At 43.6% G+C, this 27,837-nt stretch overlaps 2 protein-coding genes across 3 annotated transcripts; one reads left to right on the forward strand and one right to left on the reverse strand.

Moving 5' to 3' along the window:
• Positions 1-1,083: 1,083 nt before the first annotated feature.
• On the forward strand, positions 1,084-15,440 carry LOC133005594 (transketolase-like). Of its 2 annotated transcripts, XM_061075325.1 has the most exons (14): positions 1,084-1,196; positions 3,133-3,250; positions 3,964-4,077; positions 4,698-4,795; positions 7,516-7,707; positions 7,972-8,090; positions 9,805-10,001; positions 10,112-10,276; positions 11,422-11,578; positions 12,420-12,550; positions 12,635-12,718; positions 12,873-12,966; positions 13,139-13,261; positions 15,253-15,440. In XM_061075325.1, the coding sequence occupies exons 1-14, from the start codon at positions 1,090-1,092 to the stop codon at positions 15,438-15,440; spliced, it is 1,887 nt and encodes a 628-aa protein (XP_060931308.1). In that variant the 5' UTR covers positions 1,084-1,089. The 2 variants fall into 2 exon arrangements, with proteins under 2 accessions (XP_060931308.1, XP_060931309.1); XM_061075326.1 differs by lacking the exons at positions 1,084-1,196; positions 3,964-4,077 and having other exon boundaries at positions 3,152-3,250.
• Positions 15,441-24,348: 8,908 nt separating this feature from the next.
• Positions 24,349-27,758, reverse strand: nsun5 (NOP2/Sun RNA methyltransferase 5). The gene is made up of 4 exons (XM_061075000.1): positions 26,674-27,758; positions 25,546-25,753; positions 25,224-25,385; positions 24,349-24,778 (listed from the first exon to the last, which is right to left on the reverse strand). The coding sequence occupies exons 1-4, from the start codon at positions 27,596-27,598 to the stop codon at positions 24,469-24,471; spliced, it is 1,605 nt and encodes a 534-aa protein (XP_060930983.1). The 5' UTR covers positions 27,599-27,758; the 3' UTR covers positions 24,349-24,468.
• Between the last annotated feature and the right edge of the window lie 79 nt (positions 27,759-27,837).

Here is a 27,837-nt window from a genome sequence, read left to right on the forward strand (position 1 = left end):
TAACGAACACTTCAAAAGCTCAACCAAAATTAATTCATCCAGTAGTGGATGAAATATAGTTGCATGTTGCAGGAGTAGCCGCTGTGAGCAGCAGCTAATCAGGTCACACTGGGAAATGTCATTAAGGTGAGATTACTGTCATTTGTGATCCTTCCCTTGGCTCGTCCTCCATCCTTCCTCCTCGTATTCTGCAGCTTCAATTCTTGGCTCGGCAAATGTTTCAACACCAGCATTTATGTGCATTAGTAAAGTTTTGCACCTTAAATCCATATATTTATAAAACAAAATGTCATGTTATCCTTGAGCACCTATACTTTGGGTTGAATCATAGTTTGGTCATAATCATATTTTCTAACAAAGGCAATTTTTCAGACACCAAATTCAAATCCTTTGTGCGGATATGTGACCGTTTTAAATCCAGACCACATGGTGCAACTACAACGAAAGTCCACTAGTACAAAGTAAGAGTGTCTGATATTTCCTCACTATATATTACTGCATTTATATAGGATTATTATAATTTGGGATGAATTATTTTCTTTTCTTTCAATCTAGTTTTGATCCCGACTATTTCACCCATTTCATATTGTTTTGTTTCATCTTATGTATACTCTTCATATCCTTTGTATTGATGCTATCTATGCTCCATTGCTGTGTTTTTATTGTTTCCTATTGGTTGCCTACAATTCATTTTGACTTAAAGCTGTGTCCTTCTGTCTCCGTGTCCGTCGCTGCAGAAATCTCGATGCTTTGTAGAGCTGAGTGTGTGTGAACGTGGATTTGGGCCTTGGCCTCGGCCCAAAGCCTTCCTCCTATTGGCTGCGCTCCTGCGTGACACGGTGGACTAACTGTAGGCTCCCTTTAGCCCGAGATTAGCCATATTCGTAGGCTTTACTCTCAGACACGCCCCTTCCCTCCTCCTCCTCCCCTCTGCGTGTCTCTCAGGTCCAGCTGCTCTTCCTCTTTTTAACCCCTCACATCGTCCGACGCACACTCTTCATCGCCTTCTATTCTCGGGACAGCAAACCGGGGACTTTTAACTCTTTACTCTATTCAAGCAGCTTCTGTGTGTGCGTGTGCATCGGCCAGATGGAGGACTACCACAAACCAGACCAGCAGACTGTGCAGGCGCTCAGGAACATCGCCACCCGGCTCCGGATCAACTCCATCAAGGCGACCACCGCAGCGGGCAGCGGGTAAGAGGAGAGAGAGAGGAGAAATGAAACCGAGCTGCAGGTGCAGGTGAACAGAAGTGGGACAAAACAAATAGGACTTGCTGTCCTGGGTCCGGTTCTAAAGGCTTACTGGCCGTGGTAATGATGGAAGGACACATCAGAGGAGGAGAAATGCGTAATGAGGGAATATGAAACATGATTGACACAGTGTGCGCAGCAGACACCGTGCAGGAGGAGCTGCAGCGCAAATCCTCCAATGATTTGATATATTGAAGCAGCGTCTGTCAGTCTTTGCGTCATGCATAACGTGCGTAAACTGAAACCTTTAACTAGTTAAATAGTTTCCCTTGGCGTAAAATGGATGTGGGTCAGCCTTGTGCGCAACTTACGCACCGCTCCATAAAGAGTTCGGTGTAAAGAGTTAATTCGCTTGTCATTTTCTCAGCTGGATTTGGGTTGACGGGTTTCAGAGAGCAGCTGAATTTAACACTTTTCATGAAGTGATCGCTCCCTTCAGATTAACAGACGGACTCCTCTGTGCAGGTTCGATCATGAACAGCTGCAGGTGCACCAGTGGTCCGCTCTCCCTCTTTACCGCCGTGCACACTGTGACTGGTTATATAACAGAGGAGAGCGGATCCGTGCGCGATGCCGTGCGTGCGACCGGGTGGTGCGCGCGGGCAGCGGGACGGAGCCCGGGGGTCGCACGGACGCGCTCGTTCTGCAGCGGCTGCGTGATCTGGATGTCGCAGCAGATCTAAGCAGCCGGAATTAAACATTAAATTAACATTAAATAATTTCAAAATAGCACACGAAGTGACAAATGGAATGCAAGTTATTTTTAAATAAATCAAATAAATTGTAGGAAATACGAAACTGAAATTGCTGCATGTCCGTGAACATCTCAGGCTCCGTGGTCCACAAAGGCTTTCCTCTGGTGCTGTGTTCTCTCCAGTGTTTGATAATTGATCACTGAGATCTTGGAGTAGTAGTAGAAACGTTTAAGCTGATTCCAAGTCGATCAAAAAGTATTAACCAGTACAATAACTGTTTGAGTTTTGGAATATAATACAGTTACAGAATAACACATCATAAAAGGATGAGTGCTTTTTAAAAATATTCAAACTCAGTCCTAAAGCCAGCACCTCCTCCTGTTTTCTGTCTGGTGACATGGGAGGAGGAGTGAGAGTGAATATAATGTACTGTGAACCCGGCTGTTCAAAAACTGGAAATTTACCAGATTTGTTTCATTTATTTCAAACTTCTCTTATGATAAATTATTTTTATATTTTCTTGGACACCAGAAAGTGAAAGGTGTTTTTTAATTGCATTAATGGATTCATATTTCAACAGAATTGTCAATAAAACAGTAATTTCTTATATCATCAAGAAGAGATCATGATTGGTCATTATCTCCTTCTGGTTTTTACCTTTTTTGATTATTTTCATTTGAGGAGGGTAAAGGGAAAAAAAGGCAGTAATGGAGGAGGCCTGAGTGAGGTATCAGCGGCATGTGGTTGGAAGATGTAAAAACTCCTAACTGACCTTGTGTTGAGTTGTCTAACAGTTCAGGATTACCCACTGAATCATGTCTCTACACTGTATGTACATGTAGACTGAATGTGTGCATGTGTACAAGAGAGTGAAGGAGACGTCCTCCACATGTATTTACACTATTTGATAAATGTCTGTGTGTGTTGGAGAGAGGGAGATACTGTGTATGTACTTAGTGCCGTCTGACCCTGATAAAGTCAGCGCTTCATCTGCTTTACTCCGCTCTCTGACCACAGCTGGTCGGGCATGAATCAACCAGTTAAATCAGAGTTGAGTCAAACTCCGCCTCTGGTCCCTCCTGTCCACCTGCCTCCTCTGCGTCTCTTGTGTACTCAAGATTTGAGCTGAAGAACCAGGAGGCTCCTAACGTGTGATCCTGTTCGTCCTCTCCCTTTTGTTGCAGTCATCCCACATCATGTTGCAGCGTAGCAGAGGTCATGTCTGTGCTCTTCTTCCATACCATGAAGTACCGACCTGAAGACCCCCGCAACCCCAACAACGACCGGTTCATCCTCTCCAAGGTGATGATGCACGCCCACACACATCCATCTGTTACTGTGATGCATCATCTGATAGATCAGGCTATAACATATGCATGAGTTCGTACATATTTTGAATATGTATTGCCACAGTCCAAATAATCATTTAAATAAAGTCGTTCCACATTTATTAGTATGCCATGAAATTGAAAGTTTGCTCTGGAACAAGCATCACACAAATGGACACGTCAATTGAAGAACATCTGAATGTTGACACTGTGGGATAATAGATAATTATGGACAGCGCACTGATGTGAGATGGTCCTTTGTGTGTGGATTAATTCCTGCTTGTGCTCAGGGGCGGATCCAGGGGCGGGACCAGCCCCAGCTGAAATCTGATTGGCCCCTGTATTGTCAGTGGTCTTAAATAGGAAAGAATAGAAATATGCTAACATTATATATGAATAAATATAGTAATATGTCTGCAAATTATTTAAATTTCTTAGTTGTTTAGAATGACACAATGTGCTTGAACAATGGATTCGTAATAACAAAATATATCCAATAATATTTGGCTTTGCTCAAAGCTATGGAGCTAACTAGCTAAGTAAAGAAGGGATGACTTAAGGGATGAATGATGGACATGTAATTGCCCGCATTTGTTTAAATTGCCCCATGATGTGATCTGCACGGCATGTGGTAATAACACCGATGAGCCACTTCTGACTTTCGATCTTTTCCCTCTGCCTCCTCAGGGTCATGCAGCTCCTGTGTTGTACGCCGTGTGGGCAGAGACCGGCTACCTGAAGGAGAACGAGCTCTTCAACCTGCGCAAGGTCGACTCCATCCTGGAAGGACACCCAGTGCCGGTGAGGTCCCATTCACACCTGCTGGCAGTTCTGGATCGGAAAACCCATATATCCAATAAAAGAACAGAAGTGCCTCAGTAATATTTAAATATTTCACCACATGTGTTGTGAAAAGTAGCTTATATGAGGTTTAGAAATAGTTTGAAAATGTCACACATTTCACCATAAACATACAGCAGCCATGAGCTATTGAACAGTGGCTCCTCAAAGTTCAGTGCCTAACTATGCAGCACAAAACTCAGGTTTACATACTTTGTGTAGTTTTTGCCCATTCCATGTAAAATACTGCAGAGTTTTACTTCTCTGTGACAAAAAATCTGCACACATGTCTGAAGACACAGAAAAAACACATTGTGTACATGCAGGGACACGTCGACAAAGATGTTCTTGTGTGACAGAGATGGTCCGTCCTTGGTTCCTTTCTCCTCTGCTGCAGACAATGACATCCCACTAGACACCAACTTTAGCTCATGTCCCCACTGTTCCTGCTTTTTTCCTTGCACATGGAAAAAAGAGTTATCCAATCCACTGTGTTTCATGTTTTCTGTCTTTGCAAACTTGAGCTCTCCTACAATATGTAGAAGAAGATACATTTGTGTGTGATTGTGTGTGCCAAACAGAAGCAGCAGTTTGTGGATGTGGCCACTGGATCTCTGGGCCAGGGCCTGGGAGCCGCCTGTGGGATGGCGTACACCGGGAAGTACTTTGACAAGGCCAGGTAACCAACACACGTGCAAAAACACACACCAAGAAAACCAGCCTCCAACATGCGCATGACACATATGCAGCAGCCCAGCTCATATCTGCACATACTAAGGTGGAACGACGTGAAATAATGCATGACAATGTACACTGCAGTGCAACGTGCTGACATGTGACATTTCAGCCTGGAGCTTTAGTGAAACAATAAGTGACAGGCCGGGTCTGGGATGACATTTAGGCAGCCAGCGTAGAGGAGCTGACCTCTGATCAGTTTTACCTACACATCAGCATGAATAGGGAAGGGGTCCGCAATATACAGTCTATTGTATCTGCTATATACAGGAATCTGATCTGTAATCTGAGACTGAAATGAAGAGATCTAATTAATTTTCTATCTATGCAAAGATTAAATCAATAAAATTTGTTTATTCTGCTGCTATTTAATGTCCAAACACAGTTACATCAAATTATATTAAAGAGCCTGTAAAGCAGTTTTGAGCTGAATGTGAGCTGACAGTATTTGCTCTCACAGATCAGTCCACATGCCTTTGTTCTCATGTGTTCTAGAAAGAGCCATGTGGGTTACAGTCAAACAATAGACGCATGGAGTTGTGCGGCCGATACAGGCACACAACACATTCCTCTCACATCGTCACAGAAGGTCGATGTGACACAGAAGCACGCGGGCCGAACCTCGACTTTTCAGGAGCATGGTTTTGTCTTTCAATTTGCACAGAACACACGGAGACGGTCTGAAAGGCAGTTTTGTTTTTGCACGGAGCAGGCGCATGGAAACGGTCCGCTCAGCGAACGGCAGACTTGATATCTAGCTCTCGTGTGCACTCGATTGTTTCTGCTCCAATAATTACACATGCAAGAGCACGGTTCCTCCCTCGTCTCTCTGCCTCACCCTTTCACCTCATCTCCTCTCCCCCAAAAAACTAGGTTTATGCATACGCTGTGCAATGCCTGGAGCAGCTTGTCAAGCTAATTTAACGCAGCCTATCGGCGCAAGACTCAACTTTATCAACACCTCCTACAGAGACATGCACACATATAAACAACATAAACTGCCGGATCAACAACTTATTTTGTCTTTAGAGTAAAGCAGCAAATAAAACCACCTGCTAACATTTACATAGTCACATTTCATGTTTAAACTATAACAGGAAATCCCATAAACAGGCAGACAGACCAATTCAGGGTCCGTGAGTGTGTGTTTTAATAAAGAGGCGATACATGGATGAACCCGTCACATGCACTTATCAGCAGTGCAGAGAAGCTTCTGAATAATTGATACTAGTCATCGTTTCATGCTTGTGTGACTCTGGTTCAATACTCTGCTGTTTATTGGATTAAACACAGGCAGGGGTTTCCCCTCATGCTCCTTCACGCTTTCCACAGACTCCAGGGGATAATACAACTTAACACAGAGTGTGTCGAGTGGAAGTGCTTTGGCTCCGTGTTGGCAGAGTGGAATGGTGTGGGTGATACAATGAGACGGGGGGGTGGGTGTGTGACCCCAAACATTTTTGGCCATCAAGATTACATTTTTATGTCATAATCTCATAAAAGCATTAAAAATGTGTGTGTGTGTGTGTGTGTAGGGGGGGGGACTATTTCTAAGGGGAGACATCACAATCATGATCTGTAATTCTCAACTCAAGACAGATTAATATGACACACACACACACACACACACACAATGTCCTGGGGGATGGCTGTACTCCTGTACTGGATTCCTCTCGGTCTCTATGTTCATATAATGAATGTAATAATAAGACTAATTATAATAATTGTTGTGGTGGTTGTTGAGCAGTATCATGGGAGCAGTGTGGGGTATTTTACAATCACTTATCTGGACTCCAGAGGCAGAAACATCAACAACAGGAGGAGAGAAGAAGAAGCCTAGCTAGTAACATAATGAGATATGAATTTGTACAGATGGAGAGGGAGAGGAGGCGAGAGGAGCTCAGTGCATCATGGGAAGTCCCCCCCCCCCCCCGGCAGTGTCACCACATTCTGTCACACAAACAGCATAACTAGAGGACGGTTCAAGACAAACCTCCCAGAGAGTGACTCGGCCTCCCAGTGTAGGATGGTTCCACAGGAGCGGAACCTTTCAGAGACGTTTGAAGACAATAATAAACTTGTGTACTTTTAAACTGTGTCTGGTTGTAAATACTAACGACTAGAGTTTTATTAAAGATTTTCAAAATTTTCGTAAGAGCTACCAAGTGCCATTTCAAATATATAAAACCTGTTAAACAGGTATAGGATTGTCTTCTTTTTCTTCCCTCCAGTCTCGACTCTCTTTCTCTTTTCCCTCCCTCTCTCCATCTCCACCTCGCTTCTCTTTCTGGTCGTCTTCCTCTCTTTTCTGTCTTCGCTTTGTGTTTTCTCGATGCACTCGGAGTCGGAATGCGTGCTGTAATTCGACGTGTCTCTGCCAATCTTCCAGCTTTAATGAGAATGTGTCTATTTGACTGGAAAGCTGTCAGAAGTCATTATGCCACGGGAGCACACAGCGAGGATGATCCGAGCATTGCGGGGGGGGTGAAGGGCGTGTTTGTGTGTCTTTGTGTGTCTATGTGTGAGTGTAGGTGTGAGGGTCATCTGTCACATCGACCCCTATAGGTGGAAACTGAGAATGAGAAAATGTGTCAAGAAGGAGAAAGGAGCTGAGACTTCTTATCGCTTCTATCTATTCACTTCTTTCTTTCTGTCTGTTTGCAGCTATCGGGTGTTCTGCCTGCTGGGGGACGGAGAGCTGTCCGAGGGCTCGGTGTGGGAGGCCATGGCTTTCGCCTCCTTCTACCAGCTGGACAACCTGGTGGCCATCTTGGACATCAACCGCCTGGGTCAAAGCGAACCGACTCCTCTGCAGCACCATGTGGAGAAGTACCAGCGGCGCTGTGAGGCCTTTGGGTGAGCGGGGGGGAGTCAGAGGAGGAGGGTGTGGACAGGAGGGCGAGTGTTGTGCTCTCTATTGCTGAACTATTTAAATTATTACTAGATTGGGACAAATAAATGTGTTTATATCATTGTTGAAAACGTCTCCGTTTTAAATTACTGTCAAACATTTCCTGTGAAGTTTTATTTTGTAATTTTTTTGTGTTTTGTCAGCGTGCAGTTTTGTGTGTTTGAAACAGTTGGACTGCTTTGGAAAGTCTGATCTCTGTGTTTTCCCAGGTGGCAAGCAGTCATCGTGGACGGCCACAGTGTGGAGGAGCTGTGTAAGGTGCTGAGTCAGCCCCGCCACCAGCCACTGGCCATCATCGCCAAGACCATCAAGGGCAAGGGCATGTCAGGTACAACCAGAATCACACTCAGTGGAGGGCAGACCTCCACCAAGGCCCGACAGTCCCCTTCATTTCAATCACAAACTCATAGATATCCAAATTTGCCATTAATTATTTCCTGTGAAAATGTCGAAAAAAGTCTTAACTTCGCACTGTCAAAAAAGAAATCCTGACTCCACTCCCTGATCCAGATCCTCACAAAATGTAATGGGCTGTTTCCTAAAAGGGGAAAAATAACTTCCTTGATGGAGGTAATAATGAGTTAGTGCACTGCAGTGATATCCTGTGATGTGCTAAGATTATGTTAAGTGCTTACATACAGTGCATCTAGTTTAAAAAGTGCTGTGCTTGAATAAATCATATAAGTATAAAAAGGGTGTGAGCTGGTTAGGTTTTGAAAATGATCCATAATTCTGTTATTGTGTGTTCAGATGACTTTCAAATTGAGATCTCAAACTCCCAGTAACATAACCTGTTTCATGAGGAGCTGTTTATAGTACACACTTACATGTTTCATAACGTGACAACGAGTGTTTCACTCGAACCTGCTCCAAAAACGATGACTCGATAAAATTGTGAAGGCTGAATGGGAATAACGGCTCCGTCAGAAGTCTTCCTCACGGCCGCCGGGTGAATGTCGTCGGTGCAGAGAGGCGCTAAACTCGCTGTAATCCAGGAAGCGCTTTAGTGATTTAGCTGCCGCAGCTCGATAATCCCTCAGAATGTGTAGGATTCACTAACAGCAACAGGCCATTGTCCTGCAGTTGTGATAAGAGTAAGGGGGAGTGTGCGTGACCAATGTCTGTGTGTGTGTGTGTCTGTGAAACACGCTTGTAACAGCAAGGTTGATGTATAAGAGAGGAGTGCGTCTTTATTTATCTAGGATTCTATCAGAAGGAATGAAAGTAAAACTGTCTCATGATTTTAACCTTTGACCTCTGAAGTCGCCTGTTGAGACCCACTGAGGTAGAAGATTGTTATGAGTGTGACAGACGACCATGGTTTATCTAATGTATGTTTTCACGTGCATGCACATACATGTGGATCAGATGTATATGCAGGATGACAGGAGGAATTTTGTTTATAGAGTATATGTACTTTTTATTTTCAGGATAATACACGTGTCTAATTCTTCAGGATTATGTTAAATCAATTCAGTTGATTCATCATTTAGTCGTGTGCTGCTTTTAAGAACTTATGGACTCTTCACTGTGTAAAAGTGTTTTTCGTCATAAAACACAAATTAAGTAACAATACATAAAAGTAACACGAAAACAATGAATGAATAAGGGAATACAAAAATATATATAAGCATGGCCGTCCATTACAATTTGGAAAATTTAAACAGGGATTGTGATACAACAAAAACAAATTTTAAGCTTTGCTTGAATGGAAGCTACGGATGCAGCCTGTAGTATTTTGTCGGTCAGGATGTCCCACAGTCTCTGAGGTCTTCTTTCAAAAGCTCCGTCCCCCTTTGTCTTTAATCGAGAATCTGGGACAGTTAAAATACTCCAGCCAGAGGATCTCCCAGTGCCAGCAGGGTTGAATGGGGATAAAGGATCTGCACTACACTGAGGAGTCAGACCATTGAATCATGTGTATTTCTTTGTGACTTGCTGGGGTCAATGTAAGAAATCCACTAGAATAATAGAATGATCAATAAAATAGGTGTTTTAGATTTGCATTAGTACTCAGATGTGTGTCTATGTGTGTGTTTCAGTGGCTGAGGATAAGATGGGCTGGCACGGCAAACCTCTGCCCAAAGACATGGCCGAGAGCATGATCAAGGAGCTGCAGGGCCGCATCATCAGCTGCAGCAAGCGTCTGTACCCTGCTCCCCCGATGGAGGACGCGTCGCCCGTCAGCCTCCGCAACATCCGCATGCCGAGCGCACCCAGCTACAAATCTGGAGAAAAGGTACGATCAGAGGCGGCAGACAACATAAGGCCACGGCAATGTTGTGTAACCTGAGTAATTAACAGCAGAAGTTCATTGATGTGTTGATTTGTTTGTCCCTGTGTGACCAGATGGCCACGAGGAAGGCGTACGGCATGGCTCTGGCCAAGCTGGGTCGCTACAACGAGCACGTGGTGGCTCTGGACGGAGACACGAAGAACTCCACCTTCGCCGAGCTCTTCAAGAACGAACACCCCAACCGCTACGTGGAGTGTTACATCGCAGAGCAGAACATGGTGAGAAACAGAGGGGAGAGGTTTCGACAACCAAGAAAATAAGACAGGAAGTTCAAAAGGCACTCAAACAGTGAATATTGTAATTATAATACATTTTAAAAAAGGTTAAGTGTAGTCACAGCTGTCTAGGTGTTATTTTTCTGTAATTGAACCACAGTAAAGGAAAAAAAGACTATTTAAAAAATTGTTTTTAATATTATGAACTGTATTCATTTTGATATTTGCATTCTCGATTGAAAGTTAATATTTTCACCATGTAAAATTCCTCTTGGCTGTGGTTTGCATCTTAAAGAACGGGTTTATCTTAAACTCATATATAAGTGAGTGTGTTTAGTGTAAAACTGTTGTGTTAGTGTACGGAGGCTCATTCGAACCAGAGTAGCAGGTTACAGCCACACGAGCGTCTGATAGAGGCTGAGTACGTTTGATGTGCACCGTGTTCGCGTCCATCTTAGTTTGACGTGTTAACCTTTGCTAATTACCTCTAAACACGGAGCGCAGCTGAGGCTGAGGAGAATGTGGGGGGGGGGGGGGGTCAGAGCTCCTTGTATAAAGGTCAAACTATTGTACAAGAGATGATCCCCAAAGTGATTACAGTCATAGTGGTTTTTTAAGCCTGATTACACAAAAACAATGGAAGGGATTCCAATGAAACTGGGAAGGATATGAGTCAGAGAGAACCTGTTTACTTTTGGTGCAGATCCAGGATTTTTTTAACACTGCAAGACGATGGAGCATTTTTTCAATTCATGGGATCTTAATTAGAAATGAAAATTATAATCAAAGGATTATTAGCTCCTAAAATGACTACATAAAATGTAACCCTAACCCTGACCTTCATTTTAAAATAATGTCCACCTCATGTTGACGCTTGTGGAAAATGATGAAGTGTTCAATTAATAATGTTAGTGTCCATAAGACCGATTGAATAAATATATCAGCAGAACAGGGAGAGCAGTACTAAAGTCATGGTCACTGACAGTGTAGCTGCCACTAGTCACTGTTTAACTCCAGAGTCTGAACTACATGTTCTTAAAAGCTGCTTTTTGTGCAAAACTCTAAATCTGCTTATGACTCTTACATGATGATCTCTTACACACACATCTTTTTTCTCCCACCCTTCCTCCCCCTTTCCTCTCCTGCAGGTGAGCGTGGCGATGGGTTGTGCCGTGCGCGACCGTAACGTGGTGTTCGCCAGCACCTTCGCCACCTTCTTCTCTCGAGCCTACGACCAGCTGCGCATGGCCGCCATCTCTGAGAGCAACATCAACCTCTGCGGCTCCCACTGCGGCGTCTCCATTGGTCAGTGGCCACCTCTGTGTCCACCAATCATGGCAATCTGATTGAAATGACCTGATATGGTTTACATTGGAATTCATAGGAGGAAAGGAAGATAAACATGACATTACTGGTTTCAAAATTAGGGTCACGAACATTTTCTTTGCATTTAAATTGTGGAAGATGTTTTTGACAAAAGCAAACATGGATTTGTTATAATTTCCTCCACTTTCAATTTGACTCCTCTGTCCTCTCACTACACCTTTTTCTTAAATTCTGTTAGATGAAAAAGACATGAGCTGGATCCGCCCCTAAATTAAATTACTTTCTTGGCCGCAGTCTCAACTCTCTCCACCAAGTTTCGTTGTAAATCCTTTCAGTAGATTTTGCGTAATCCCAGTTTCAAACAAATTAAAGAAATTATCTCCCTGGTGGAGGTAAAGAACATCAAGCTGCACTCGTCTTTAAAACAAACTGTCCGTGGAAAATCTTTCATCCTTTGCTGTTTCCCAGTTTCACTGCAGTGGGTTGAACTTCTCCCTCACTTTGTCTTAATTTCCCTGAATCCCTAACTCTTTTTGTCCTCTCACATCCGGTATCAGCACTCCTCCCCTCCTCCCTCCATCCCACTCTCCATCTCTGTGTGTCATGAAGGTGACGACAGACCGGCCTGATTCTCTTTTACCTCCTCCTCCTCCTCCTTCTCCTCCCCTCTCTCCTTCTCCTCCACCTCGTCAGGTATATTGCATGCCCACTTTGCAGATTGAATGCATGCCAGTCCACTTGACTTTATTTCCCAGCCTTAAGTGAACATTTTGGTCGTACGGTACCTGACTTCTGTCGGTTGGCTGCTGTGTGTGTTCAGGGGAAGACGGACCCTCTCAGATGGGTCTGGAGGATCTGGCCATGTTCAGAGCCATTCCCACTGCGACCGTCTTCTACCCGAGCGACGGTGTCTCCACTGAGAAGGCCGTGGAGCTCGCCGCCAACACAAAGGTTTTCATTTACACCTGCCCAAAAAAACTCAAATCCACTTTTTGTGCCACAACTAAAGTGTTGATTCTTTCTGATTCTTTCTAGGGTGTGTGTTACATCCGAACAAGTCGCCCAGAGAACAACATCATCTATAACTGCAATGAAGACTTCCATGTTGGTCAGGCAAAGGTTTGTGTTGGCACTTTCCATCCGATCAAATCCTCCAATAATCGATTAAACCTATGTATTTTTGTAACTTTTTCTGTTTTCATCCATCATGATGGTTACCACATTCTGACATTCTTTATGTCTACACACAAATAAATCTTCTCTTCCCACTCAGGTTGTGTACAAAACCAACGATGATCATGTGACTGTGGTCGGCGCAGGAGTGACCCTTCATGAGGCTCTGGCTGCTGCTGAGATGCTGAAGAAAGGTAAAGAGAAAGAAATGATAAATAAAACCAACTCATGACAGCATTCAAACACTGCAAAATCCAGCACATTGTGTGTTATTGGTTCCATTTAACCCTTATGATATCTGAGGACTCGACTTTAATACTCAGCGTCAAATAGGCTAAAGGTGCATCCTCCCCTCTCCTCCCTCAGAGAGAATCAACATCCGTGTGATCGACCCGTTCACCATCAAACCCCTGGACTCCAAGACCATCATTGACAACGCCAGAGCAACCAGAGGACGCATCATCACAGTGGAGGACCACTACTATGAAGGTGAAGAGGGCAACACTGTAAAATTCACAAAATAACCTTCAAACGAAATTATTCATTGGAATAACAATAATAATTAGGGCCATGTTGAAGGGAAAAATAGATATTCGAGAATAAAGTTGTAATTGAGAAGAAACTCGTAATATTATGAGAATTAGGTCATAATGTTGTGAGAAAAAAGTCTTAAAGAGTGAATTTCCTCTAAGTCTGCGTGATTCTGGTTTCTTTACCAAATACTAATGATGATGTGGTGCTGATGTGACAAAAGATGAAATATTATCATACATTTTTGAAATTTATACTAAACTATGCTTCATATTCCTCATTTTGAAGCAGCCAATATGTTTATTTATTCATTTATCAAATATTAACTTTATTATTTAGAGATAGAATCGAATGAGGTTACATGAGACAAATTATGTCACATACTTTTAAGTTCTGTAAGTTCATTTTTCAACAGCTCCACAATACATAGAGCCAGCTTAAGTGCATTATTGCTGTAAATCCACTGACTTTTATGATCACACACAATTATACTCAGGAAAATCTCCTCTGAGAGAGTAGAATACATTTTGTGTATCATATGTATTCATGTGTATCACCTCATGAATAAAAAAGAACAAAGCAACAAAGGACAAGGTTCCACCGGCCGACAGTCTGAGGTGTCGTACAAGAGGATGGGAGAAAGACTACTAGGAGAATGCAGATGCAGTAGATGGCAGAGCATTGTGTTGAGGGTTGTGTGGGTGAAGAGAGGGATGGAAGATGCAGAAAAGGTGAAAAACAAACAGTATATGAAGGGGGGGCGGGGTGGAGGAGGAGGAGGAGCCGGGAGAGCCTGTCAAGGGTTCTTAATTTCAGCTCTGGCCTTTGGGCTCTCGCTGACCTACATTCAGTACCAGCATGACAAAAAATGAGTGCCTCTGTCTCGTCCTCTCTTTCATTTCATTTGTATGCGTTTTTGTTCTTTTACATGTAGTTACTTTCTCCATCCTTTGAGATGACCTCCAGCTGCTTGACATAGTCAAAAGAGACCGAGCAGTCTCACATGGTTTATAGATCTGGCTTCCCATTCAGTAAATATTACTGTACTGTGGTTGTTTTTTACCACTTTGCATTATTTCTTGAGTGATTCGCGAAAAACATTGAGAAATCACCTAACGTTAAAGTTAAAAAAATTAAATTTTCGGATCCGCCCTCTTAACCGAATCCGCCCTAAAGATTTTTGGTTCTTTCATAGCCCAAACCCTTCCTCGAAGTTTCAATAAAACCTGTTCAGTTATTTCTGCATTATCCTTCCAATATACAAATAAACAGAAAAAATGTATTCATTCAGTAATGTGTAATATATTCAAGACATTGGCTGTTTGCAGCTTTTAAACACTGCTGCCAGTTTCTATTTTTAACTCCTCACACGCGGTTACATGTTTTCATAAGAAAATCCTCCTCTTCACACTTTTTATACTTTTCATATTTTTATCAGCCGTGAGCAGCTGTTTCAAGTGTGTGTCTAATTCTAGTTCTAACATCACAAAACAACACATGTTGTTGCATCTTGGGTATAATCAAAGTGCAACTTGACACAACACATCTCTTTCTCTTTTGTGCTTAGTTCAACTAATGAAGGGCAAAGAACAAATAATCAATCTCTTTTCTTCATTTTGGGCTTTTCTGCCTCTCTCTCTCACTGAGAAATGTTTGGAGTGGGAAGTTAACGACAAAGCGTGAGAGAAAGAAGGGAAGGGAGAGTCGTGTTCTGGGAGGGAAGGTGAGACAGAAGAGCGTTGCGGTAGAGGAGTGAGAAAGTGGAGAGGGTGTTGTCAGTCCTGTCACTCCTCATCACATCGCTCCGCTGCTCAGTCGTCTGTGGGGGTGTGAGAAACTTGATTAGACAGAAGGGCGGAGGAAAGGAAGACATTTGTTCCAATTCTTTGTGTGGAGACTTGAACATTTCAAAGCCACAGTTGTGACGGTTTTATTTCCGGATTCCTCAGGTGGTCTGGGCGAGGCCGTGTGCTCGGCTGTCGTCAACGAAACCGGCTTCAACGTCCAGCGCCTGGCAGTTTCCCAGGTGCCACGCAGCGGAAAGCCCCAGGAGCTGCTCCGGATCTTCGGCATCGACCGTGACGCCATCGTTCAGGCGATCCGTAAAATGCTCAGCACCTCCGCCAACGCCAAGTAAGAACACTGCGGCCGGGGCTGCAGCTGCGACAACATGGTCGAGGACTCCGTGGTGAACTGGTGATTATCATGGAGGCAACCAACAAACAAGCCAACACAGGAGGAGAAGCTCTGGCGGCCCGCGTACGCTCTCCTCCCCCTAAAGCTATCTGAAGCATTTGTCTGAAAAATTAAAAAAAAAAAAGATTCCATTGTTTTTTCTCTTTCTGTCTGTCGTCGATGTGATTTGACAACCCCCATCCCAGATTTTTGCCCCATCTGTTTGTGAGTTCAGTAAAACACACCTCCGCCCCTTCACACACATACACATACACATACACACACATACACACAAACACACAACACACACTGTATGTCCCTTCCTACCTCCCAGAGAGAGAGATCTGGTGCTACTGTAGTGTCTCAGTAAAAGCAGTGAACGTGGTTTGGAGTCTTTTTTTATCATTTCTGTGGAACCCCTCTCACTTCTTAGGCGCAGCATTTCAAACGTCTGCGCCCGGTACGACTATGTAAACCCCCCCACCCCACTATAGCCAGCAGGGCGTGGAGAAACTCTGGTCTGGTCTGTTTGAGCACTGACTGTTTCTAACCCTTCTGACCCTGACTTGGATGGGACTGCTTCACACCAATAAAGGGATGGTTTCTTCACTATTCAACTGTGTCTGACGTCTTTCTTTGGGGTTTTGTTGTGTATGAGACAAGGATCAGTGTTAAACTGAAACACTGAAAATAAAAAGAAATGTTCTGTTAACTTTAACTTCAGTATTCAATTAGATCAGGTCCTATAACACAGTGTCTGCATAGTGACGTTGGAGACATAAGTCAGCAGAAGAAAACTTACGCTGCTTGATGCATACAATGTCAACTCAAAATTCTCTGAATTTATTTGTTAAAAGAGTTTATTTTCAAAGTTTGAGTATTGTGGTTTGCAATTGCCTAGATGACAGAGTTAAGCTCAATACACAGTCATATTGCTAAGTAGTTTACAGGTAACTATAGCCTGTCTGGATGAAACGGTTGATGAAGACCTCTTAAGTTTTAGTTAAACTCCCAGCAAAGCTCTAGTGCCAAAGACTGTCCACCAAATGTATCTCTAGTGTTGATTTCAGCGTAATTTTCAGCGCCACCTACAGGTAAACAGGTATAAAAACTAAATACATTTTAACTTGTTCAAATCACATGAGCGGCATCAAAATGAAAAAGACTAATTTGCTTTCCCATTTACAATTAATATAGGTCAGCAGGTAAGCATGCTGCAGGCATGTTATTAGACTACAATAAATCAATATGTAAATGTGAGTGTATACAGTATTATGTAAATTCTTAGACATAAAATTGCAAAATAAAAGTTAATCTGAATACATCTGCATAAAAATGAATCATCCTACACTCTTATTTGTAAAGTGGCTCAACCTGAGGAGTCATTTCACTCTTCACTTGTGTGACTGCCGGGCTGCAAGTGTGGTGAAACATCAGGTTAAAACTAACCAAGTAATAATATTGTTAGCTCTCAACTTCCCCTGATGGTCCATAATGTTTTTATAGGTTGAAATAAACTTTTCATCTCTTAGAGGAATAATGTGTTGATTTAAACTCTCCATCCTGTCCTGCCCTAACCCAGTTTGACCAAGAGTTTAATCCAAATTAGAATCCAATTAGATTAATGAATTCCATTAGAACTGTCTAACTAATTATATAAAAATAGCTGATAAAATGAAGATGGTTGTTTGAAAGGATAAAGGTTATTTAGCAATAGACCAAGACAATGATTACAAAAAACATCATATATGATATATTTTTTCTCCAGATTCTCAACCCCTTTAGGACCTGATCAATTCCGCAATACATCCATTATCTATATAGCTTATCCTGTCACCATCACAGGGTCAACATACAGGCAAGCAACCATTGACATTCACAGCTGTGGTCGATTTAGATTCTCCAAAACAACTGCATGTCTTTGGACGGTCTGAGGGAGATCAGTAAACACATACAGGTTAACTTTAGGTTTAAGTTCCCCGGTGAGTCTTGAGGTTCAGCTGAGCCTGCAGCTGCCATGTGCTGTGCATATTTAATGTGTGTCAATAATTGAAAAGCCCATTGAAAAATTCACACAGACTGCAGCAAGTGTACGTGAGCATGCGCATATGAGATGTGTGTGGTGCACGACATTACAACTGTTAATATCTCTGTCTTTTCATTCAGATTCACACAGACTGGGCTCTGCTTTTCAGCAAAGTCCCAAAGGAAAAGTTCCCAATGAGAGAGAGATGTATCTGTGTAGCTGTCCTGTTACATTCATGACAAGTCAGCATATTCATTAAAAGCTTTATCCGATATAATTTTATATTGCCTGAATGAAAACAAAGGCTAGAAACTCTTCACTGGACTGAACTTCATAAAAAGTATTCTTTGAATTGCAGATATGCAGCGGTGGTTGCTTGGTTACAACACTTATCTCTAACATTTCTTATAAACTAAAAAGCCAACAAGCTCAACTTGACCTTAAACAATGTGATTGCAGACATATTCTGAAGGTTTTTTTATTGTTTCTTTCGAAAACTATTTGAATGTGTAGAAGTCAGACTGAATGCATTAGGATACAGTATGCAACTCTCTTTTTTATTACATAGTAGCTAATCAGTTGTAAATATCAAAACTGTGCATATATAACTTGCGTCCTTTAGGGTTTTTTGAGACTTTCTGCAGTTTATTCTTGGGCAAACCGACCCTTTAGTTCTGCCATCTCTCTAGTGATAGGAGTAATCTGGGTTTAGATTTACATTTGCTTATAAGCGACAATTGCGTAACCAAAAAGAAATGTGATTTTGTGTAAATCTTTCCTGAATGCAGATAATGAATCCACAAACACAAGTTTCAGTCAAAGGTCGGCACAGTTGGATTCAAGATGTTCTGTGAAGGTTTAGGGTGGAACGGCCGGATGCAACACGACAGTAAGCTTCTCTTTGTCTTTGTACCCGACGGCATTGTCGCCTCTTTGTGCACCACACTGACTGACTGAACTCCAGCTGGTGACACGGACCCCAGAAGATTGGATGTGATATCTGGGCCGACCTTTGACCCCCGCCCCTATAGCGCAGCAGGAGCCCGTCTGCTCTGTGAACAGGACATAGTGTGTCAGCTGTGGCTGTGTGTGTGAGGGAGAAAAGTAAAATGGAGTGACACATTGTGTGCGTGTATGTACAGTATGTGTGTATATGTTCATACTGTTCTCCTACTGTATCGTGGGTGCTGGGAGCGGAGACAGGCGTCTCTCTCTGAAGGCCGTCTAAGCATCTGTCTGCGTATCTGTCAATCTGTCGTATGGATTCTTCTCCACCAATGAACACACAACACTCACTCTCTCTGTCTCTCACACACACACACACACACACACACAACAACGGTACATATGAGCAAATGCGGAGCAGCTCACACACCTGTCAATTTAAATTGCTGCCGCTTTAGCACCTTTAAAACACGCATACCGTACATGTCCCCAGCTCAAACATAAATGGGTTAATTGCATACAGCCTGAACATAGCAAACACACACTAAGCAGTTATTATACACTCTCCAATTCAAAACCACAAACATGCACACAATCCAGACTGTCAATGTCCACCACACACAGCGACATTTTTTGCACGACTGAAGAGTTTTTCCATAAAGACTTTTATATAAGACAGGATCGTTCCTGTTTCGTCTGTGTGTGTATATACATTGCTGACAGTGCTACAGGGTCCCCCACTCCCTTCCACTTCACTTCACTGAGCCCCTGCCCCCCCCCACACACACGCACACTGATGCGCACACATGCGTTAACAGTCGACCTCATGGCCAGCGTTTCAGACACAAAGGAATATCAATGTACAGTATAGTATGCAATCAGAGTATATCATTTTAGAGGGTCAATGCATCTAAATACAAATACCTGCAATAGTTTTTTGGACCCTACTGTAGAGGCATTTTTGGAAATGTTGAGAGAATTGAAAGGTGATTGAATTTTTGATGCCCAAGATATTGGAAAAATTACAATTAAAACAGAAAATTAGTAGGATAGTCCACTGACCTCCATGAACACTGACTAGACTCCTCAAGAGGAGGAAAAAGTAGAAATGTGGGTGAAATGTTCCTTTGATGGATAAAAGCTAGATTCAAGTTGTGATTGTTATAATTCCACACAGAACTTCCTCTTAATCCTCTGACTTAAAGACATGTTAACCTGTGTTTATGCAGCTCAGTGAAAATGTATTCATGCTTGAAAAAGACCTTTCCATTCAGAAAGCACTTGAGTAGTGGAGGCATGAGATATGAAGTATGCCTATTTTTCTAATCAAGAACCATGAATTAATCTGAGAAATTTTGGAAAATGTTGCAAAATGTCCTCTCTCACAATGTTAAAGAGAGTGGGAAAATGAATCATGCATCTGCTGCTTGATCTGCACCAGAATGTAATGGGTTCCTCCCTGATATCTACACCACACCCTTCCAGCAAGTTAAATGGAAATCAGTTCTGTACTTTTTGTGTCATCGTGTGAATAAACAGAGAAATAAACATCAGTGAAAACCCAAACTCCTTGCTGGAGGTGATTAACAAGAGGGACAAAAACAGAATAATCAGAGTAACATTACATTTGTTTCTACTGTATGAGTCTCTTCTACATTCCTCTTCCTCCTCCTCCTCCTCCTCCTCCTCCTCCTCCTCCTCCTCCTCCTCCTCCTCCTCCTCCTCCTCCTCCTCCTCCTCACCCCATCTGTCACATCCACTCAGCCTCCCTCCCTCCTCCCCCTCTAGCTCCTGTACTCCTCCCCACAGTGCTGGAGGAGCGCCATGGGCTCCCTGGAGCACCGTGTCACTGCATCAGTGGCGGCGAGCTCTTCCTCCATCAGCGTCAGGTCAGGGCTGCAGCTACTGTTGCCCCGCCCCCCCCCCCCCCGTGCAACGCCTAACCAACACCCTACGTTCACCCCGCCCACCCAATGGTGGTCCAGCACATAACATGATGCCATGCTAGCCAGTGAACAGTCGGGTCTCTTGGCAACGGTAACCAAGGTGACAAGGATGCCCTGGAAAAAGGGTCCAACCACCCAAAGTGAGAGACAGGCGATGAAGAGTTCCGACCTACAGTTGGGCTCCGAGAGTAGACCTCCAGCTGAGAGTGAAGAGAAGTGGAAGAAAAAGAGAGGGAAAAAAAGGAGAGATGTGAGCCGAAGAGTTTGAGGAGTCGGGGCTTCCCATCGCTGTTTCCCTTCCTCTCTCGCTTCGCTCACCCTCTTACTCCGTTCCCATTATTCGTGCCACCTCTTCCTCCCACTTCTCCTCTCTCCGTCCTGTATGCCTCCCCCTGTGGTCTCTCCATCCCCCTGACTCCTTGGGGTCTCTCCATCCTCCCTGAAGATAGAGAAGAAGGGAAGAAGCGATGGGAGGAAATGGGCAGAGATGGATACCATGGAACAGGGGGGGGGGCGGGGAGGATGTGGCGTAGTGTCGACTGACTCCATCTTAGAAACCCACCATTTTACATCTTTCTGCCACGAGGCGGACTGGGCTGCTCACATCATTAAACATGCTGCAGCTTTCTAACGGCTCCACAGGAGAGACGCTCACTTTATGTAAGTGACGGAAAATGTGAAGCTGTGGTTTAATGTATCTCACCCTGTAGTTATCAGTGGAGGGGACCTCCGTCCAGAATGTGGAACCTGCATCCTCCACCACCCCACACACACACACACAGCATAGGTGGTTTCACTCAATCTCTCATCAACACAAACACATCACCTGACAAAACAATATACAAGCATGTGTTTGTGAATCTGACAAACTAAATTGTTCAACATGAAAGAACATTGTTGTTTACTGTTGATTTACTATCATTCTGTGCAAGATATTGTACAGATGTGAAAGCAAAAAATGTAATCACTTGAAGCAAGAACTAAGGTGGAGTCAGACACTAACAAAGAGATTGAATGTTCCATGTGGTTTTTCTTTTGTTCAGTAGATCAGCGAGGTGATGTCCTGGTTCTTTGGGAAGACAAACACTGCTCTCTGCTGGATACAACTCGTCCCGCTGTCACAAACATGGCCGACTGTTTCTCCTTCGTCTCATCTCATTGGTCAGAGGCAGAACTTACGATGGTTCGGTCCTCGTCCAGAAACATTAATGGTCGGCCTGCTTATTTTCTCAAAATAAATCAGCAGCTATTCAGCTTAGTTCTACTCCATGTTTCCTGCTGGTCGTACACACCATCTCCACCATCCCCCTGCTCGATGCCCCCCCCCAAGGAGGGCCCACTTCCCAGTTTGAGGACCACTGCATTAGTCTGTCACAACACATCAACGACAAAAACTCAGATCTGAGCCGCATGAGACCTGTGTGTGCGTGTGTATGGAGTGTGAGAGTAGATCTTAATGTGTGTGTGTGTTGCGTGTCTGTAGCTCTGTGACAAACACACACACTAACAGCTGGAGGAAAAATCAATACCCGGACTGGACTGAGCTAACAGAAATATACAGTGTGTATTATATTGGTTTCATCTTTATACCACTCAAATGATACTGTATGTTCTTAAGAGCGCTGCAATTAACAATTATTTTCGTTATTGAATAATCAATTTATTGATGAATTTTTTGTTCCAGAAAATGTCAGAAAATGTTTTTTAGTCAATCTGTGTTTCTAGAGCCTCAACATGGCTCAAATGTCTTGTCCACACACCAAAGATAATCACTTTACTTATACATAAGAGCAAAGAGAACTATTATTAATATTCACATTTAAAAAGCTGAATTTGGACTTTTTTATTAAAAACAATCAAACTGATTAATCATCCATCAAAATAGTTAATTTCAGTAGTTGATTACTGATTTATTCATTGTTACAGCCCTCACGACCGTAACCTAGGTAATACATTTTGAAAAAACTAAAATAATTACCACATGACAGATAGATTTTTTTGTGTACATCATAAAATATGAGAGTAAGAGTCTCTGCTGTTTCTTGTTCTCAATGTCTTATTCTCTTCCTTGTAAATGTCACATACAACCACTGTGGAACACTGAGTTCAGTCTTATACATTGCAGCAGCGCCCTCTTGTGTTTAAGACACAGAAAATCAGTCACCACATATATAATGGATATGACTGACTGATGACTCTACAGAAAGACAAGCAAGACGTCAATGTATCGTGTTACGATTAAGAAACTTGGGGAAAAGGTTTCTTAATTTGGGAAAAACGTCTAAACTGTTTATTTATAGCTTCTCATATTCCTAAAGAGAAGTGTTGATCCCACACTTGAGATGAAAGCTGAGCAAACAGCAGGGGAAATGTGCACATGTTGGATAAAACTACTTTTCTGTCTAATAAATGTTTCTATGTTCAAATGTAAATTGTTGGGTAGCAGCCTGAGTCTTCAGCTTCTCTCCTGAATCATGTTTCAGTTTGGGAAGCAGACATCCTCTCTACCTTTCAGAGTCGGCTTAAAACTTTCCTTTTTGATAAAGCTTAGAGTTAGAGCTGGTTCAGGTCCGTCTTGGATCATCTCTTAGTTATGCTGCTGTAGAACTTGATTGTCTGGGGCATACGACAGATTCATTCTCTTTCCTCCTCTTCATCATATTAATGTCTCATTACAATCTTCCTCTCGAAGATCATAATCGAGGATTACGATTACAAGATATGCTTAGATATAAAATCTGCCTATTACAACTATTACTACCATCATTACAACTGACATTAGTGCTCCTTCATCTCATTTATTTTTCTTTTGTATTATTAATTTAAATATTGATACACCGCTCTATTTTCCACCTGTTTTTTCTAATGAAAGGTGTAAACATTGTTATTTTTTTGACATGCTCTGTTAGACGCGGCCTCTATTACTCTTCTATCTGTCCTGGGAGATGAATCCCTCACATGGTTTTTCTTGTAGTTTGTTAAGTCCTCTGAGACAAATTGTGGTTTGTGAATATGGGCTACTAAATTAAAAATATATTGAAATGTGTCTGTGTTTAGGCACCTGACTGTTGAACTGTCCAAATAATTCCTCTGCTGGGCCAGAATCTTCTGCCATGTCAAATGTGGAGAGGGCAGCATCCGTGTCGGCCTGCACATCGTCAGCTGGAGAGAAGAGAGGAAACAGTGAGTGCCCCGTGGTGAAGGAGAGCGGAGCATTTCACAGCAGGTACCAGAGGTTTTTTCTACATGAAGTGAAGAATTGGTAACTGTCGGTTCTAAACTGTTTGAAAAGATAATTTACTGACATTTAGACGTGATCAGTCATTGTTGTACATGACAGCTTTTCTTCATAACCCTGGTAAATAGATCACTGAGGGTAGAGAGAAGCATTGTATTGACCAGCTCTGGCTCTATTACGCTCTGTGAGCCACATGCTTCATGACCCTGCAGATCTCCTCACTCGGGACGGACTCGCTCTGGGCACCAGGGACATGAGCCGGGGGAAAGCTCCATGAGGCAGCCTGCAGGTTGGAACACAACGATATTCTTCTAAGGTTAGTACAGAGAAAGAGTGTTCATGTTTTTCCTTCATACAATATCAACATTAAAATCAGCTGCATCAGAAAAGTTGCTTTGTTAAACTTAGCTTTTCTGACAAGTTGCAGTATGACTAACAGACTATTTACCAGTTAACACCAAACAATGTTTCTATAAAAGTCAGACTGGTCAACCCATGAGTCTGTTTGACCAGAACATTGCAAATTTCTCCCATCTGAGACGAACAAAGGATTATCTTAATTATCTTAAATAAGCTTCTCCCTGCTGGTTAAATGGCCCCTCCCACATAACACCCATCACTTCTCTGCAATTCAAAAAACAAACTGAACCTCAATCGGGAAAAATATAAGGAAAGAAACCAAAGAATGAAACAAGAATGATTCACAGACACTTGATACATTAAAAATATTCTTTACTTCTCATTCACATTCCACACATGTCTCTATTGGAAATTAGCATAGGCCTTCGCAAACAATCACTCCCGGCAACATAATGTGCAAGTTCTTTTCTTCTTATCACTCTGCCGGCGGCACCGCTGCCACCACTGCCGGCCCTGCTGCCGCAGCTGCCACTACTGCCGGCACTGCTGCTGCCACCACCGCCACCACCGCCACTGCTGCTGCTGCTGCTGCTGCCGGCACTGCTGCTGCCACGGTCGTTGTAGTCTTATTCTTCCTCTTCCTCTTCCTCTTCTTGCCTGGTGCACTGGCAGTTTGTCTGCAGGGCATCACGTCTGCTGCAGGTGTCTGTTCGTCCTCTGACTCGGGATCTTCAGGTTTCTCCTCGCAGGCATGTGGACTGTGTGTAGTTGTCGCCTCAGGTCCGCTGTGACAGATCAGCAAAACATAAACTTACTAACAAACTGTACAGCCTCTGACTGACGTGGCCATCAAGATAAAAATGTCCATATCAGATGATAGAAAATATATACATTATAATTATCACGATTAATGTCACATTATTATTTCTTTTAAGTTTGAAGATTGATTTTTGCTCTGAGTGAAGGTTGTGGTTTTAAAAAAATTACAAACACTTGATAAACATCAAAACGTTTTATGAATCTGAGGTCGATCAATTATGGGTTATACCTCCTCACTGTGCCTACACAATGCAAAAGTCTTACATATTAGACTTTTCTAGGAATCATACACCATAACTAGGTTGCAAAGTAAATATCCATGTAAATCAAATTACTGATTACCCTCGGAAATACAAACCCCAGAGCATTTATCACATTATATAGGATTTTACATGATACCTCAGTATTTACCTGATCTCAACAGCTTCCTGTGTCGTATTCACAGCCTCACTGTGTTTCTCCAGCAGCGCCACGAAAAAGCCGTGTGTGCGGGTCGTGGCGATGCTGGCGCGCAGACACTGAGTAAACGGCTCCAGGCCTCGTTCAGGCCACTGAGCCAGAAGAGGAACCAACCTGGAGGAAAAAAACACACAAAATATTCTCCAGAAAACAAACTCTATACAGATGGAGGGAATGATGCCAAGTCACATGACCCAGACAGCCAATATCTAAGAGAAAATGGTCAACACTGAACAGCGGTATGACTATTTTCATTTGGATCGGGTGTTGCTACCTGAAGCCGGGGTTCTGCTGCAGACAGGCTCCTATGACGTCCTCATTCTCCTGCCTGTGGATGGAGCAGGTTGAGTAGACCAGGCGCTTCAGGCGGGGGAACCTGAGAGCGTGGTTCAGGCACCGCAGCTGGAAGGAGGCCAAGGAGGCCAGACGAGCCTGCTCCTTCTCCTGCTTGGCAGAGGTGCTGTCCCGGAGGCACACCATACCTGCAGATTATATCATCATTAATATTTCTATCTTAACACAATGTCTTTTTGTTGTAGCTGTTAATATGAAAATACAAAAACATGACTACACATTGTTTTTTAAAGTCGTCATGAAGCCATAAATGGATGGAACCAATGGACTAACTTCTATCAATTGTATTTCATCAGTTTATTATGTGTTATGATGTGATGTAAAATCGTCTGTAGACAGTAACTTGTTAATATATCTGTCAAGTACAGTCGAGCAAAGATCATAATATTTCCCTGTGAAATGTATTTGAGAACCCCCCAAAAAAAGTAGGCTAGTAAAATTGATGTACTTCCAACTTTTACTTAAATCCACTTTAATAACATGTAAGCAGGTTTGGTGGTGGCGCTCTGCTCCTGTGATGCTCCAGAACGTTATATATTAAATTCATCTAAAGTGCTCATGTGCTCAAGATAGTTTGTGATCATGACTCTCATGTTACTGTAGTCACAGGTTTTTCGAAAACCCTTTTAAGACAAAAGGATCAAACCAAGAGCGATGTCCAGAACCAAATGTCCAGAGCATTCAGGCAAGAGGTGGTGTGTGGTTAGAGCAAGCAGGAGGCGGGACATGACGTATAAATGCTGCTGCAGCACCAGTGTTTTTGTTTAGAGCAAATCAACACCTGCATTTTGATTTATCACCAAAAGCCTCAATCTTATTTTCTGTATGGCCTCTTTTCTATCCTGACATGTTCATATTCCTCCACTTTTTGAAAAGTCATCAACTCGCTCTCGCTTGTGAATTTTCCAGACAATTCCCTGCTGTATTCTCCGATGAGCTCACGCGGACATTCTCTGGTCTGAGAGCAGCTTTGGGAAGTCAAAGACCTGTGAAGAGAGGTGATCCGAAACCTGGGTCATGTACACACGGGGACGAAAGATGACTGTACCTGATCCACTGCAGGAGGGATCCAGCAGGATGTACTCCACATCTTTATACTGCGCCCCGTCAGACTCCACCTTCAGGAAGTCCTGGTGGGCCAGCTGGTGACAGGTGACCCCGGCTCGGAGCAGCAGAGTGGACATGGTGGACAGTCGCTTGGCGTCCAAATCAAAAGCAAACAGCTTGCCCTTGTTCTTCATGATGGCGGCCAGGTGGCTGGTCTTGTTGCCGGGGGCAGCACAGGCATCTATGACATGGCAGCCGGGTGGAGGGTTGAGGAGGTAGGCGGGCAGGCAGCTGGCCTTGTCCTGCAGGATGATGTGCCCGCCCTTGTACAGGAAGTGGTCATGGAAGTCCGTTTTAGGAGCGAGGACCAGCAGCTCTGGCAGGTGCATGTCCCTCACAAAGTGGTTCTCCTTCAGGGTGAGGTCCTCCAGCCTGGAGGCGTTTCCCTGGAAGGTGAAGCCGTCCCTCTTCAGGTAGACCCCCACATCCTCCACGGTGGTCTTCAGGGTGTTCACACGCACGTACCTGGGCAGGTGCTCGCCGGCGGGGTTCAGCACATCGGCCGGGAGCAGGTCTTCATTCCGGCTGACCTTCTGCTTCACCTTGATGCGGGCCAGCGCCGCCTGCAGCCGGGCGCGGTGCTTCATCATCATCACCTTCCAGGAGCCGCCGCACTTCAGGCCCTGTCCGATCAGCAGGTCGTACACCAGCACCATGGCCAGGTGCGGGCTCAGCCGGGTCTGCTTCAGCAGCTTGGTGTGCTCGATGATCTCCAGCAGGACGGAGGAGAACTTCTGGGTCTCGCACACCAGCGCGAACAGCTGCTTGATGTTGGAGAACTTGCTGTCGTACACCAGGGTTTTCAGAGCGCCCTGCTTCCTCTCCGCCTTCTCCAGGATGTCTGCGGCTTTCACGTACAGAGCCATGGCCACCACCCAGTCCCAGTTAGCTGGCTAGCAGGGTTAGCTGGTGACTGGCAGTTCCTGGTGTCTCAGTCCTCAGCGATGGACTCCAGTGTTGTTTGTCTCCTTCAGGTTTCAGAAAGTCAGCTCCTCGGTTGTAGTCCCTGCGCACATGTTAAAGGAGCGTCGCTGCGGAAGTTGTCACTGGCGCGTTGTTTTACACGTAGTTGGTCTGTTCAGCCAATCACTGAAGGCTACAGAAT

Source organism: Limanda limanda, chromosome 7 (assembly GCF_963576545.1).
Source record: "Limanda limanda chromosome 7, fLimLim1.1, whole genome shotgun sequence".
In the NCBI taxonomy this organism is placed as follows: domain Eukaryota; kingdom Metazoa; phylum Chordata; class Actinopteri; order Pleuronectiformes; family Pleuronectidae; genus Limanda; species Limanda limanda.

Bases quoted from the DNA above. Each gene is read 5' to 3' on its own strand.
- nsun5 (XM_061075000.1), bottom strand. From the start codon at position 27,598: ATGGCTCTGTACGTGAAAGCCGCAGACATCCTGGAGAAGGCGGAGAGG. The intron at 25,754-26,673 runs GTACAGTCATCT...TATAATCTGCAG, and splicing joins TCCCTCCTGCAGTGGATCAG to GTATGGTGTGCCTCCGGGAC. The intron at 24,779-25,223 runs GTAAATACTGAG...GATCTGTCACAG, and splicing joins CAGGAAGCTGTTGAGATCAG to CGGACCTGAGGCGACAACTA.
- LOC133005594 (XM_061075325.1), top strand. From the start codon at position 1,090: ATGGAGGACTACCACAAACCAGACCAGCAGACTGTGCAGGCGCTCAGG. The intron at 4,078-4,697 runs GTGAGGTCCCAT...TGTGCCAAACAG, and splicing joins TGGAAGGACACCCAGTGCCG to AAGCAGCAGTTTGTGGATGT. The intron at 4,796-7,515 runs GTAACCAACACA...GTCTGTTTGCAG, and splicing joins AAGTACTTTGACAAGGCCAG to CTATCGGGTGTTCTGCCTGC.